General features: G+C 37.5%; 1 protein-coding gene across 1 annotated transcript; it reads left to right on the top strand.

Moving 5' to 3' along the window:
* The first annotated feature begins 4,692 nt into the window (after nt 1–4,692).
* Nucleotides 4,693–15,612, top strand: LOC141252884 (promotilin-like). Its single transcript, XM_073670640.1, has 4 exons — nt 4,693–4,768; nt 13,016–13,137; nt 13,659–13,745; nt 15,188–15,612. The coding sequence occupies exons 2-4, from the start codon at nt 13,018–13,020 to the stop codon at nt 15,290–15,292; spliced, it is 312 nt and encodes a 103-aa protein (XP_073526741.1). The 5' UTR covers nt 4,693–4,768; nt 13,016–13,017; the 3' UTR covers nt 15,293–15,612.
* The last annotated feature ends 358 nt before the right edge of the window (nt 15,613–15,970 follow it).

Here is a 15,970-nt window from a genome sequence, read left to right as displayed (position 1 = left end):
GCAGCTAACCCATGTAAATTCAGAGCACCAGGATAACTGGGACATTTGATCAAACACATCCTGAGAATCCTTGAAAAAGCCAGAAGTTCTTTGTACAAGTGGCTACAGTAAGGAGTCCAGCCAATTCTCCTAGATGTTCGGTTACCGAACCAATATCAGCGACTATGGACCTCATTGGGGGAGGGGATTTTTTGCTTTATGGAACTTTGGGAGACCATACAATAAGGGTAATTTAGTATGTTCCACAATTAAATAGTCTTTTTGCTTTTCATTTCATACCCCCAATGAAAAACCCTCATTGATGATAAAATTATTTTCTTTGGTATGCAACTGTAATGGATTTGAAGATAACTTTCTATAGGTGACTTCATCAGACAACATGTTAAACATTGGTGAATTGTAGCCATCAAAATCCATCACAACCAAAAACCTCCGTTATCTGACATTTTAAAAATTATGTCATCCATATTTTTTAGCTCTTCTAGAGCAGCAAATTCCTAAGGAGAGAAATTAACATGTCTGCGAGTAGTAGCAAGGGCTGCATGTACATCCTTTAATTCTCGTTCGACTACCTCTTGAAAATGGCAAATAGATTCTGTTCTGGACTGAATATGGTAAAAATATGGATTGCATGTTTTGAATGTTTGAGTCGGATTGGTAGTAGAAGTTATACCTGCCTCCCCTGTTTGCAACTCTTGCAGATTCAACAGTGACATCTGCTCTAAGAAATAAAATGAGTGATATTCATTCTCCTGCTGCAAGAGAGAGAGAATCATTGTTTGTGTATGAAGAATAATAAAAAAATGTCTCTTTACTGTTAGATTCCTAATAAATTTATTAATATCCATAAGGGTACTAAAAAGGTCAACATTTTTTTCTGATACAAAATTAAGCCCATATGCAAGAACACGGACTTGTGCAGTACAAAGAGCATGTTTAAAAAGGTTCCAGATATTAGACGATTGCTGCTCATTTAAAACCTCTTCTTGCGGCGCGTAGACATGCCTGAGGTGTTTGTTGTGTTTGCGTCCGCCGCGTTTTTTGTGCTTTTTTGCCGATTTTTTTGCTTTGCGGTAATAGGAAAAATCCTGATAAGAATTGTAAAAATCAAGTTCATTGGTGTCTGACATTTCTGGATCCGAGAACTAAAGCTTACGTGTAAACTTGGGGAAGATATTTCACTTGAAACAGTACGTTTTAAGATAGATTTAGGCATTCTTGGGAGTTTCTGCTATTTGCCCCGTTCATACACTTGTTCCCTTTTCTAATCATTGTTGTCTCCCTGGAAATTATTGATTTTCCTAGTAGCATTCATATCTTCCAGCTTAGTGACAACTGACTGTATGCGCTGCAGGGCTGTTTCATATTCTGAAGCATTGACTTTTGTTTTCAAAACAGTTTTAGTGGAGTCAATCTCTTTGTGTATTTTTGTCAACTTTAATTCCTCTTCCTCGATGATTAACTTCATTAAATCAATTGAGCAGTTAGATAAACTACGGTTCCATTTATGAACAAAAGTGAAGTAATAAATTGTGGTAGGTATATTCATGAGACGAAAACCCTTCGGTATCATGTTTTTCCCAATATATCTCTCGAGGGTCACATGGTCCCACTAGATTTTCATTTCGGAAATCATTAGTTTCTACAATTGGTTGAATTCCATAGAAACGTTGTCAATGGAGAAACTAGACTCCAAGTTGATGGAAAACACCTGTGCAGCTTTACAAGCTCAGTCTCCAGCAGAGTCAGTCGTGATGCTAACAAATTACACACCACCACTGAGCCAAAACGTTCATTCAATAAAGAGTCTAATAGACTGCCATACCTGAATTTGTTTTATATGTTAATAACAACCCATATGGTTTGTTTTTTACGTCCAACTTTCACCATTCATCTATTTCTTTTTTTATCTTAGATTGGAGGGTGTTGGCTGTGATAGTGACTTCAACCTTTTCCAAGCACTTATCGGGTATTACAATTTTGCATGCATCCAGCGGCCACCTGGGACATACTACCAAAGCGGTTCCGGGTGGTGAGTTTACCCGCATCAAGCGCAATTGTAGCAATATAAATAGACTTGAGGGTGAGCTGCTGGATTGCGACAAAAAGCTAAGAAGAATATCCAACTTGGTTTCTGAATAGAGATAGAAATATTGTGCAAGATAAAAATCCCAGTGTTAAGTGCTCTCCGAAGAACAGTAGATCTTGGGATAAAAGACCAGTCCTCTCTATTCAGTTTAGTGAAATTAAAAAGATTGTATTAAAATATTTACCTTTATTACATGATCACACCATTTTCTCAAAAATATTTAGTTCAGGTTGTTCAGTTGTGGCAAAGAGAGCAAAAATACTGAGAAATACACCATCGTCCCATTTATCTTGTTCCACTGTGCACCGCCATACCAGGCTGTATTGCAAGGGTTTTACAAATGCGGGGTTAATAGCTATAGGATATGTTGCCATGCATATGTGACAAAAAATAATTTAAATTCAGATGGTATGACATCAAACAGTACATTAACTGCAATAGCGATAATGTGATATGTATTATTAAATGTTCTCTATATGATAAATTGTATGTTGCATGTACATCGCTAAAGTTAAAAAATGAGCACTTTACTGATATTTATAATACCACTGATACTAACCGTGAGATTTCCCATGCATCCCATGCACTTTATTTAACAGCACCATCGGGAGACTTCTTTGTTTCAGGTATATGAAATTGACAGAGTTTCAGCCACTGTAATTGGAGGAGACATCAGGAATCGTCTCAATATTCATGAGGAATTTGCTTGAGTTTTCTCTTATTTGTGTATATATATTCTTTCTTGCTTTGTGCTTTTAATGTGTCACAAGTTTTTGGTTTTATGTAGCAATCACGTGATTTTTTTACATGATTTCATTGGCGCTTCATGATATAAATTGTTGTGACAAAGTCACTGGCAAAGTACTGCTGGGGAGATGTGTAGCACTGAGATTGTTAGCTCCAGTAATATAAACATAGGAAAAATGTTCCAGCACATGAAGTGATAAGGGGTTAATCAACCATGTTTAGTGTTAGGGTGATCAAACACATGTAGAGAGGGAGGAGTTCAGAGGATAAATTCCCAGCCTTTTAGAGCATTTGGTGTGGGGTGGGCCTGGAGTCACAAGTTCTGGAGCTGTATTGTCATGTGAAGGAAAGCTAAGCCTTGTGGTGTTTGTTCCTGAAGCTGACAGTTACCCGTAGCAACAAAGACAGTCCCATACATTATGTTTTGTTTTTTCTTGTTAGGCCGGGAAGGCCGTGTTTGTTTTTGCTAAGATTGTTGTGGTTTATGCAGCACTCTTAATAAACCCATCGGAAGATTTAAAGAGACAGTGTTCCTATGTCTACCTCTATGTGCAACCAAGTGAGCAAATCTACCACAATGTCTTGTAGATGCAGTTCTGACGCTGAAAGAACGCTCTGTGTGTTTTAAACGCATTGCTGCTGCTGAAAATACCATGTATTGAACTTTTACATACATTTTTCTAATACATTTTTGCTAACTTTAGAAGCTGGATTTTTCTCCCACTAATATAGTTTATCAGCCGCTGTCTTCTTCTGTTAGCGGTGCCGCTCCAGTCATCTTCTGCAGGTTGTGACCTGTCGGTTCACTCCAGTGTTTGCTGGACGAGCCAGAGGATACTTCTCAATGGAAGTCTATGAGAGCCAGAACAAGTTTCTCATAGACTTAGAGTGATAGCTCGTGACCACTACCTCTGACTTCCAGTCAGTCAGAAGCTGCGGTCACAAGATAGCGAATCGGGCCAGAACATCACCAGGAGGAGAAGAAGAAGATGGCTGGAAAGTCTATAGGGGCTGTGAACTTACATTACCATTATCACTCCAGTGCTGAAATAAAAAAACACTGGAGTGGTGACTTAAAGAAAATGTTGTAAAAGCACTAGGTTAAGAAACAACAACCAGGTCCTACATTTTTGTTTTATTATTGGCCATCTTGGCTTTGGGCTCCATTCATGCGGCTACTGATATGGCTCTTGAGAGGAGCTTAGCTAGGCTGCTTCAAGGCACTTAACATCCTTCAAGTTTTTACTTTCTAACTGAACACATATACTTGTAAAAATCAGACTTCCCGTTGCCACTAATAGGAGTCCAATCTACAGGCAGCATCTAATCAGGTCACTAGTAGCCACATACGGCCTATAAAGAGATTGGCCCCATAATGGGACACTTGTCTCCTCAATAAAAGCTCAGCATTATCAAATTTTTAGAAAAATACTTTAATGTTTTACAAACTACTTGCAAAGTCAATAGCATTTGTCAGATATTAAAAAATAGATGTAATGCAATGAAATTGAAAAATAATACAATACACAATCATGCAAATAAGCAACAAAGGTATAATAAACCATAATGAGGCAGGCTCCCATATGATATTGGCAAGATATCTGTGTAACTATATTTCCAGAGCTCCAGCAATGATAATATAGTGCTACAATGTAGGAATTGCTCTCAGTAATGTGTTCTAGAACAGTATGGAAACACTGACATTGAGCTATAGTAAGTGAAGCACCATGGTAGCACAAAATCTTTTTGCACTACAGTTTGACATCAGAAGAGCAATAAAAATGATGGTTTCTAGGGGCCAAAGAAATCTGTATTTGATGTCAGTGCTATGCCTCCAACCGTGGCATATAAAAGATAGCAATGACACCCCATACTGAGATATGGTGTGAGGATTTTCAGCTTGTAATTTAAAACAAGCAAAGATACAGATAGGTGAGTAAAATATTTTGTTACATTTTCAAGTCTTTACTTTAATCTTTGCTTGTCACTTGTGCAGGACTAAATCTACAGTACACAGGGCATTATTCCTTAGAAGACAGATGAGTAATGACTTTATGCTAATGCTCTTTTGTTTTGCATTTGTCTTCTTTTTTCTTTATTCCTTCAGACTAATATTGTATTTTTACAGCAGAATTTTCTATGGCTACACATCAGAAGACAAGTATGCCACGTTCACATGCCGCTCACATAGCCTGAAAGATCTGCAAATCCGCATGTGTATTCTTCAACAAAGTTACAGTTTTTACATATATTTTAATGTCTTTGATTAACAAATGTGTGTAATAACTCTTCTTAAATACTATATTGGCTTAAGTGACTTAAAGGGGGGGCCTGAAACCAAAGTTTAATTTAATCCTAAATGTTTACTTAATGGCATAATCTAATCATTCTAATATAGTTTAATAAAAAATTGCATACTCTTCCCTCTCTACTTTATCTTCCTTTTTTTTTTTTTTTAACTTCATTTTGATGATGTTAAATTTGAGAAGACCCAGTGAATTCCGGGATACTCAAACAGTACGTCATCAAGGGGCAAAGGCTGCGTCATCGGCTCTCTAGCCGGCTCATCACTTCTCATTAGAGCCGGTGAGGGAGAGCAATGTCACTGTGCATTCAAGGGAAATATAGCTCTGCTAGCATGTAGCTCATACTAAGCATATGTCAGAATTGACAATGATACATGCTCAGTAAAGCAGGGACTAGCCCAGCCCCTGAAAGTGACATCACTGATGATGCTTCATTTCAGGGTGGGAACCAAGGCTGTGGCAGTGACTGTAGCCTCTGCCCCCTGATGACATCCCGTTTGGGTATCCCAGCATGCACTAGTGATTCCCAAATAGAATGTCATCAAAACAGAAGTAAAAAAAGCATGAATGTAGATTAGAGCGGGAGAGAGAGAGCGGTAGGGAATATTTATGTAAATTATATTAGAGAAGAGATTAGATTAAATAGAAATTTAGGATGAAATTAAACTTTGATTTCGGACCACTCCTATAAAGTATTTTGTTCAGTAACCTACATAGTAAGGTGTAAAGTAAATAATAACATAACCCCTTAAATTAACCCCTTTACAACCCAAGGTGGTTTGCACATTAATGGCCAGGCCAATTTTTACAATTCTGACCACTGTCACTTTATGAGGTTATACTTCTAGAACGCTTCAACGGATCCCCCTGATTCTGAGAATGTTTTTTTCATGACATATTGCACTTCATGATTGTGGCAAAATTTCTTCAATATCACTTGCGTTTATTTATGAAAAAAATGGAAATTTGGTGAAAATTTTGAAAATTTTGCAATTTTCAAAATTTTAATTTTTATGCCCTTAAATCAGAGAGATATGTCACACAAAATAATTAATAAATAACATTTCCCTCATGTCTACTTTACATCAGCACAATTTTGGAACCAAAATTTTTTTTTATTGGGGAGCTATAAGGGTTAAAATTGACCAGCGATTTCTCATTTTTCCAACAAAATTTACAAAACCATTTTTTTAGGGACCACATCATATTTAAAGTCACTTTGAGGGGCCTTTATGACAGAAAATACCAAAAAGTGACACCATTCTAAAAACTGCACCCATCAAGGTGCTCAAAACCACATTCAAGAACTTTATTAACCCTTCAGGCGCTTCACAGGAATTTTTGGAATGTGGAAGAAAAAAATTAACATTTAACTTTTTTTCACAAAAATTTTACTTTAGACCCAAATTTTTTTATTTTCGCAGGGGTAACAGGAAAAAATGGACCCCAAAATTTGTTGTGCAATTTCCCCTGGGCACACAGATACCCCATATGTTGGGAAAAAACACTGTTTGGGTGCACGGCAGGGTTCGGAAGGGAAGGAGCGCCATTTCACATTTTGAATGTAAAATTTCCCTGAATAATTAGCGGACGCAATGTTGCATTTGTGGAGCCCCTGATGTGCCTAAACAGTGGAAACCCCCCACAAGTGACACCATTTTGGAAACTAGACCCCTCAGGGAACTTATCTAGATGTGTGGTGAGCACCTTGAATCCCCAGGTGCTTCACAGAAGTTTATAACATTGAGCCGTAAAAATAAAATTTTCACATTTTTCCCACAAAAATGTTTTTCAGCCCTCACTTTTGCACTTTTATAAGGGTAACAGAAGAAATTGCACTATGCAGTTTGTTGTGCAATTTCTCCTGAGTTAGCAGATACCCCATATGTGGGGGAAAACCACTGTTTGGGCGCGCGGCAGGGTTCGGAAGGGAAGGAGCGCAATTTGACTTTTTGATTGTAAAATTTGCTTGAATAATTAGCGGATGTGCCCCTGATGTGTTTAAACAGTGGAAACCCCCCACAAGTGACACCAATTTGGAAATTAAACCCCTCAGGGAACTTATCTAGATGTGTGGTGAGCACCTTGAACCCCCAAGTCCTTTACAGAAGTTTATAACATGGAGCCGTGAAAATAAAAAAATCTAACTTTTTCCACAAAAATGACGTTTTAGCCCCAATTTTTTTATTTTCACAAGGGTAAGAGGAGAAAATGGACCCCAAAAACTTTTGTGCAATTTCTCCTGAGTACGCCAATACCCCATATGTGGGGAAAATACAGTGTTTGGGCTGAAGGGAAGGAGCACTGTGTGACTTTTTGAGGGCAAAATCGTCTGGAATCGAGAGCGGACGCCATGTCGCATTTGGAGAGCCCCTGATGTGCCTAAATAGTGGAAACCCCCCACAAATGACCCCATTTTAGAAACTACACCCCTCAAGGATTTTATCAAGGGGTATAGTTAACATTTTGAACCCAGAGGTACGACACAGAATTTGATAACATTAGGTCATCATATTGAATAAGTTGTCATTAGTCTTGAGCGCAAGTGCTCACTACTTGAGTTTGCATCGGATACTCAGGTATGCACCATGTATCACGGATGCTCAAGTGAAATGCTCGAGTCCCCGTAAAGTTTTTTCTTTTTTTTTTACTTTTGAAAAAAAAACAGCCCTAACCCTACCCTAGCCCAACCCTAACCCCAACCCTAACATTAGCACAACCCTAACCCCAATCCCAGACCTAGCGTTTATTTTTTACGCCGTTCCTAGTGCAGTATAAGTGATTAGACAACCTCATTCGTTGGGTCGGTACGACTACAGAGATACCAGAATCATTTCGGGTTTTTATGATTGACAGCTGTCACACACTAAAAGACACAAATTTTGTAAAATCTAGTTTTTGCATCACCATATTTTGAGAGCTATAATTTTTCCATATTTTGGCCGACAGAGTCATGTGGTGGCTTGTTTTTTGCGAGATGAGTTGACTTTTTTAATGGTGCCATTTTCAGGCATGTGACATTTTTTGATCGCTTTCTATTCCAGCTTTTGGGAGGCAGAATAAACAAAACCAACAATTCAGGAATTGTTTTTTTTTTACATTTTTTTATTCTACTCCGCGTGTGGTAAAATTGATAAGGTAGCTTTATTCTTCGGGTCAGTACGTTCACAGCGGTACCACATTTATATCGTTTTTCTATGTTTTGGCGCTTTTACACAATAAAAGCTATTTTATAGAAAAAATTATTTTTTTGCATCGCTTTATTCTGAGAGCTATAACTTTTTGATTTTTCGGATGATGGAGCTTTATAGCAGCTTGTTTTTTGCAGGAGAAGATGACATTTTCAGTGATACCATTTTTATTTATATTCGCCTTTTTGATCGCGTGTTATTCCATTTTTTGTTTGGCGGTATGATGATAAAGCATTGTTTTTTGCTTCGTTTTTTATTTATTTTTTTTACCGTGTTCACTGAAGGGGTTAACTAGTGGGACAATTTTATAGGTCAGGTCGTTCCGGACGCGGCGATAACAAATATGTGTACTTTTATTGTTTGTTTGGTTTTTTTTCATAATAATATTTATTGATGGATACATCAATTTTTATTTTTGGTGGATTATTTTTTTTAATTTTTTTTTTATATTTTTACAATTTTTTTTTTTTTTTTTTTTCACTTACTGACAGTTTTTTTATTTGCTTACTTTGTCCCACTATGGGACTTTCACTTTTTTTTATTCTGATCGCCTGCATAGCATAGGGATGGAGCACCATTCCTGTGCCATGCAGGCAGTCAGCGCTGCACAGTGAGAAGATTGTTTGGTCATGCACTGCGCATGACCAAAAAATCTTCCTGCTGTCTGGTGACCTGGATGTTGTCATGACGACATCGGGTCGTCATGGCAACATCCGGGAAGCCGCGGCAGACAGCGCTGGAGGCCGGAAGAGGAGGTGAGTATACCGATCACCTCCCCTTAGCCACCGCAATGCTGCGATCGACGCCGATTACAGCATTGCGGGGGTTAATGTGCCGGGAGCGGTGCGGGACCGCTCCCTGCACATAGTACCATAGTCTGTGTGTGCGCTCGATCGCGATAACGTACTAATACGGGTCAGGCTCTTAAGTCCCAGGGCACAGACGCGTATTAATATGTCATGGGCTTTAAAGGGATAAAAGACACAGGGATTACCTGCAGTAATAGGGATATTCTGCAAGTAAACAGAGAAAATTAACATATTAATTCTTGGGAACTGCTGGCTTTCAGTCATAGGGTTGTGTAGAGAGCGATTACAGCTAGGGTGGTGGTAAGCATTCGCCAGCACTTCAATTGACAGCTTGCTCTCTACCAATACGCTGGAGAGCCAGCTGTTAGTCAAAGTGCCAGGGCGTGCTCACAGCCGCCATTCACAGTATAGTGAGCTGTGCAGCGAGTGGTGACTGTAGTCGCGCCATGCACGCACCATGATTGAAAGCCTCGTAATAAATCCGGAGCTTCTTGTTCCAACATGCCCCTGATCAAGACTGGCATGAACTTCGCCAGTCTTGATGAATTGGGGCCTATGCCTTTACAAGCTGCATTTCTTACAGATTACCCCGTTAGAAGCAAATGTATCTTTCTTCTTTGATTGCGCTACATAATACACAGGGACATCTTATTACATGACTGATGATAAGAAGTAAAGTTCAGGCTCCTAGCTGGATTTGAGGAAAAAATTGGCCTGATTTGCGTTTGTGATGCACTAGCAGCATTTTCACTAATTCTATAATCTTTTATACGTCACATATCCACACTGGTGGAATTATTTATATGTTGCATACTAATACTGGTGGAATATAGTGCCTAGCAATCTATCATAACACTATACACTGTGGCTGTATATATGTATGTATTTATCTATATCCCCTGTCCTAATTATGTATGTCCGACTGTAATCTTACTACAATAGTCATTTGATTAATATAAAATTATTTATATATTAGGCTGTAATCTTACTTACAAAATAATCATGTCATTGCTTTATGACATTGAACTATTTATTATAGGGATTATACTTATCCAATTGATGTTATATTTTCTGCTATCTACTAGATAGCCACAGTGTATCAATGTATGAAATTTATTTTCTTGGGATGAAATAGTACCCTCTTAGAAATGTTATTTCTCTACTATGCATGGGCTGTCCTTGGCTGACTTTGATCATACTGGGTGAGGTGTCACTCTGCGTTATATTCCTTTTCCCCATATTTATTTTTTAACTATCTTACTTTAAAAGTATAATTTTTATTAAGTAAAAGTAAGATAGTTAAAAAATAAATATGGGGAAAAGGAATATAACGCAGAGTGACACCTCACCCAGTATGATCAAAGTCTATTGGTGTATCACTCCTGGTTTTCTTGGATATATGTAGTTTTTGGGAGTACCTCTTCATGATATATGGTTAAAAAAAAAATAGGCATTAACTGATTTGCGTTTGGTTGATGTTCCGCCTATTGGGATGCGTTAATGAATTTTATTTATGGAGAATTTCTGAGAAAAATTGTTGAATCAATTCTCCCATTATATTCTACGGACCAATATGTTGACAAAATGGAAAAACAAGCCAAATCCATACAGATATGAACACAAGACTTAGTTTATCATATGCTGTATAGAATTACCCTCACTCATGTCTCACAGTTGGTACCTTGCAAAGAGATTTTCGAGAGGTTTTGGGCTCATTTGAGTAAAATACAAGTAGGATGAAATGATTGTTAATGACATATATTTGAGAAAAGTCTTAGGATTTTATCTACAGTCAGCTTGTATAGACATATCTGGTGACAGATCAGATGTAGCTGTCCTGGAACTTATGTTACCTATGAGCAGAAAAAATAAGATGTAGTCAGCTGCCAAAATGAGAAGGAAACTGAGCAGCAACACAAATTACCAGTGGACACATAGAAGCAAAAAAAAGATAAATAATTATTTTTATGCTAAAATAACTTTAAAACACTTTGCAATAGCTGTTAACAGCATTTCTAGAGATGCCATGGTCTTATTCAAGGGATAACACATTTAAAGACAAATCCAGACAAATTCTTTAGGCTCAGTTCACTACTATTGTGTATTACAGCTCTGCAACATTCATTTGGAGCAGAGCTGCTATATCAGACACAACCTATACACAAGGATGACACTGATTTTGGAATAGAGTAGTGTTTATTAATCCTAGACAACCACTTTACAGAGCAACAGCACTTAACAGAAATCTGTCAGCAACACGAGGTAGGGACAGGGACCCTGATTCCAATAATGTGTCCCTTAGTTTATTAGGTGCACCAGTTATAATAAAATCACAGTTTTCTCTTCTGCAGATTTAGCAGCGTTGAGATGTTGAGCTCTGTATAACCCGGCCAACATCACTGATTAGCAGCTGTATGTGTACAATGTATATTGACAGAAAGCTGCTAATCAGTGCTGGGGGCATGGCTGGACTAGGGGGCACGAGGCCAGTTGTCCTGTAGTGATAATCTCCTGCTAATAAAACATTGATTGTATTGAAACAGCAAAACAGACTGCAGTAAGTGACACATCGCTATAATCAGGGTATCTTCCCCTCATGGTATTCTCAGATTACACGACAAAAAACCTGCTGACAGATTCCCTTTAACTAGCCCTTTCTAGGAGTTTTAGCAGTCAGAAACCAACTAATCAAAAGGTTACAGCACATTTAGTTATTTAACTTACTTATATAGCACCTTTAATTTCCACCGCACTTCACATGCATCATCATCACTGTCCTGACTGGGGCTCACAATCTTAATTCCTTACCAATATGTTTATAGATCTATTGGTTAATATATATAATGTGCACACATTGAGTATCTGATGCATAAATCAGAGTTGGCAGGAAAACAGTTGTGAAATACATGCATTTTTCCTGCATTTTCGTGTGCATACCATATTTTTTGGACTATAAGACGCACCTTTTTTCCCCAAAATTTTGAAGGAAAATGGGACAACCCCTCCTCCCTGCCCGGGGCCTGCAGCATCGCCCCACTCCTGCCGCCATTGGCTTCCTGCAGCAGCTACCCAACCTCCTGTGACCCCGCTTCACTACCGCCTCCTCCCTCATCCTTCCCGGTAAGCTACCATAAATTCACACTATATGACGGGCCCCTATTTTATTAAAAACATTTTTTTTACCTATTTTCCTCCCCAAAATTTGGGGTGCATCTTATACGCTGGTGCATCTTATAGTCCGTAAAATACGGTATTTGATGCATTTTTTACTTGGGTCTTACTCCATTAATTTAAATGGGTGAAAAATGCTGCAAAAAAACTCTGAAATAATTGACATGCTGCAGATTTAAAAGAATACATTTAGAAGGTTCAAATCCGCACATCTTATTCACTTTGCTGTTACTGTAAAACAATGTAATTTTCTGTGCAAACATGCGAGGCAAGAACGCAACGTGTGAACCAGCCCCAATGTGGAAACACCTCCTTAATGATGACAGCTGTCCTTTTTCCATAAAAATGAATGTAAAGCTGTAACATCATCATCACTACACTGATAAGAAGTCTGACAAAATTGTTTTTCTACTATTGCAAGATATCAGTTTGATTTTTATAAATGGTCATAAGAAATGAGAGGATGTGTAAGATTTTCATTTTTTCTTTTACTATACTCTAACAACATTACTCAAATAGGTTTTTTAGTTATTTTTCCTTCTAATAATATGAATAGCAACATAAAAAATATGGAAAAATGAATTTGCAATTCATCATTCCATCTAATTCTATAGAACAGACTGTTGTTTTATTTTTGTATCTCTCTTAAATCCTATATTGATGCGTAAAATATTTTATGTTATTTATGCTTTCCTATTGCAGCTATGGGATCCCGTGTGATTATGTCAACTTTTCTTATTATATTTGGTCTCTGCATGTTGTCTGAGAAGACTCACGGGAGTTTCCTTCATTTTTTCTCGCACAGCGATGCTTGTAATATGCAGGTACTAAAGACAATATTTTTATTTCCAATTATTTTGATAAGAAGGCTAGAATGATTGAGTATTGATAACTTATGCCTCACTTGGCTAGAAAAGGCCAGCTTGTTTATCTGGTCCACATATTCCCATGTTAAACAAAAGGAATATGCTCATCCGCAAACAGGGTTTTGTTACAGATTTTGGTAATTAATCTACAAATGATCCATGAAAAAAAGAACATGATACAGATTTAAAATCGACACTACGTGTCGATTTATGTGTTGAATTTTTTTGTGTAGATTGCATTTGTTTAATGTGCTTTGATCCATGAATTAACGAACATTGAACGCTTGAGCTCTTTTCTCATGTATGCTCTACAACTGCAAGACAATTCTCTCTATTCTTACTTTGCTAAATGGGATTTTATTGTTTTTCAAGTAGACTTCTATCTCTTTACTATTGAATAAAGAGTAACGCAATTTAATATTAACTAAATATTGCTAATTCAGCAGCATTTTGTGTTCTAATCTACCTTTTCGGCATAGGGTGGACCATGCAAGAAATTTTTACAACAAAGATCAGAAGGAGGTGATTTACGAAATGTAGGAGGTCTGGAAGCAGATGTTTTAAAGGTACAGAGTATTATTTGTTTTACTCTTTTTTATCATATATATACATTATTACAATTTCCTTTGAAAAATTGTTTCATGCCTAGCAAATCTACCTGAATAATTTGGGGTGGTGAGCTTACCTTATCTTTTGGACTGCCGGTCAATCTTCTGTTTTAGGCTACATTCCCACGATGAGCTTTTGATGTTGCAAATTTTCTGCACCATTTCTACACCCTATAAGTAAAATAGGTTAATTTAATTGTTTTGAAAATATGCAACGTAAAAAAAACTCGCCAAAAACTCATCACAGGAATGTAGCTTTAGGTAGAATAACAGCTATCAGAATTGATTTAATCACGAACATAAATTACAGATTGGCAAAACATGCATCAGTTAAGCAAGATATGTGGTTTCCAGAAAGTTCTGATGCCACTTATTACATTGGAAAGATACAAGAAAAATCTATAGAGTGTCCTTGAAAATAGATAATGAATACCATGGTCTGCCAACAAACATCCAATAGTCAGCTTTAGGCCATGGCCCCACTATCAGTATTTGGTCAGTGTTTGGTCAGTATTTTTTCTCAGGAGTGGGAGCCAAAACCAGGTGAGGAATAATCAGAGAAAAGGTAGAATAGAAACAAGTCACCAATTCTGCATTTATCACCCACTCCTGGTTTTGGCTCCCACTCCTGAGAAAGAATACTGACCAAATACTGACCAAATACTGATAGTGGATAGTGGGACCATAGCCTTAGGCCACATTCACTCATTCAGTATTTGGTCAGCATTTTACCTGAGTATTTATAAGCTAAAACCAGGAGAGGAACAATCAGAGGAACAGTATAATAGAAACACTGTATTTATCACCTGCTCCTGGTTTTGGCTTACAAATACTGATGTAAAATACTGACCAAATACTGAATGTGTGAACATGGCCTTATTGTGATCCATAACTAAGCATCACGCTTTATTAACCATACATTATAATGTGGAGAGGCTCATTGACATGTAGCCATACAAGAAAGTCTGATGTTTTGCCATATCTAAGGCAGAGTGTAAAGTATGGGTGTCAGAGCTTGAAGGTATTGCATCTGTCATTTATTCTGCCAATGTGCTTTGAGTGCACTGTGAGAAAAGCGCAATGCAAACGTTTGTTGTTGTTGCTTTTAGTGATCTAATAAAAGAAAGCCATTAATCATGTTAGTGACTGTGCGTTTTATCAAGTTAACCTATGTTATTATATGCAAAACTGTGTGATCAATTAACACCCTAATTGAAAACCCTGCTGACCACATATGAGCCTGTTTAGGGCTTACAACATTGAATTTTTCCCAAAATGTGTTTGTCATCCAAATCAAATGTGAAATGCTTTAGTGTATATATTGGTCATAAATTTAGTATACAGTATGCTTCTTTCCTTCATGCATCAATGCAAATAATGCTCATTTCCTTTATTCACAGCTAAAAGCTCCCGTGGAGATTGAAGTTAGATTGGACTCACAGCAAATAGAAAGTTATCGAAACACTGTTGACGACATCTTTGGAGGTGAACCACAAAAGTCCTAGGATGCCAGGAAGTTGCCTGACTCTTTGTAAAAGAAAGTATTTTCATAAAACTCCTATCACTATTGCTATGCAACACGAATAAATATGTTAACATAAAATGTGCATAAAAGTGCTAAAATCTTTTAGATGTATTGAATAAATATAAAATTCCTCAGTTCTGTATTCTCGACATAAAACGACTGGGACGTGTCGTGTTAATCTGTCTGAAAATGTTCAGCCTTACCCTGTAGAGACTAATTCTGTTTCCATGACAATATGAATGCTTTACTATCATCGGAGTGGTGTGGCAGCATGATCTGAACACGGAGGTAAACAAAATAAATCATTCCTGCAGAAGGAGAATGGAAGCACTGCGGCTTATCCTACATTATTAAAGTACACATGCTATTCATCTATGGCCCATCATTTTATTAGCAACACATTGGACCTCATTTTTCTCAACTGTCTAAGAGAAAACCTGGACTTGGTACCTGTAGCAACCAATCAAAGTGTAGCTTTATTTTTATAGAGCAGCTTAACAAGTGAAAGATGAACCCTCGTCAGTTACAATGGGCAATAAAGCCAGATTATCTCCTGATAGATTAATAGATTAGACCCAGTGTATGGTCCAAAGTTTAGTTTATAAAGTAATAAACTACCAAGACTCAAAGTCGATCCTCCAGGGACGGATGCGCTCAT

The sequence above is a fragment of the Phyllobates terribilis genome, unplaced genomic scaffold (assembly GCF_046119375.1).
Source record: "Phyllobates terribilis strain yellow unplaced genomic scaffold, ASM4611937v1 Scaffold_2__4_contigs__length_985480577, whole genome shotgun sequence".
NCBI classification, from domain to species: Eukaryota; Metazoa; Chordata; class Amphibia; order Anura; family Dendrobatidae; genus Phyllobates; species Phyllobates terribilis.
This window is presented reverse-complemented; position numbering and strand designations above follow the sequence as displayed.

Bases quoted from the DNA above. Each gene is read 5' to 3' on its own strand.
- LOC141252884 (XM_073670640.1), top strand. From the start codon at position 13,018: ATGGGATCCCGTGTGATTATGTCAACTTTTCTTATTATATTTGGTCTC. The intron at 13,138-13,658 runs GTACTAAAGACA...TTTTCGGCATAG, and splicing joins GCGATGCTTGTAATATGCAG to GGTGGACCATGCAAGAAATT. The intron at 13,746-15,187 runs GTACAGAGTATT...CTTTATTCACAG, and splicing joins TGGAAGCAGATGTTTTAAAG to CTAAAAGCTCCCGTGGAGAT.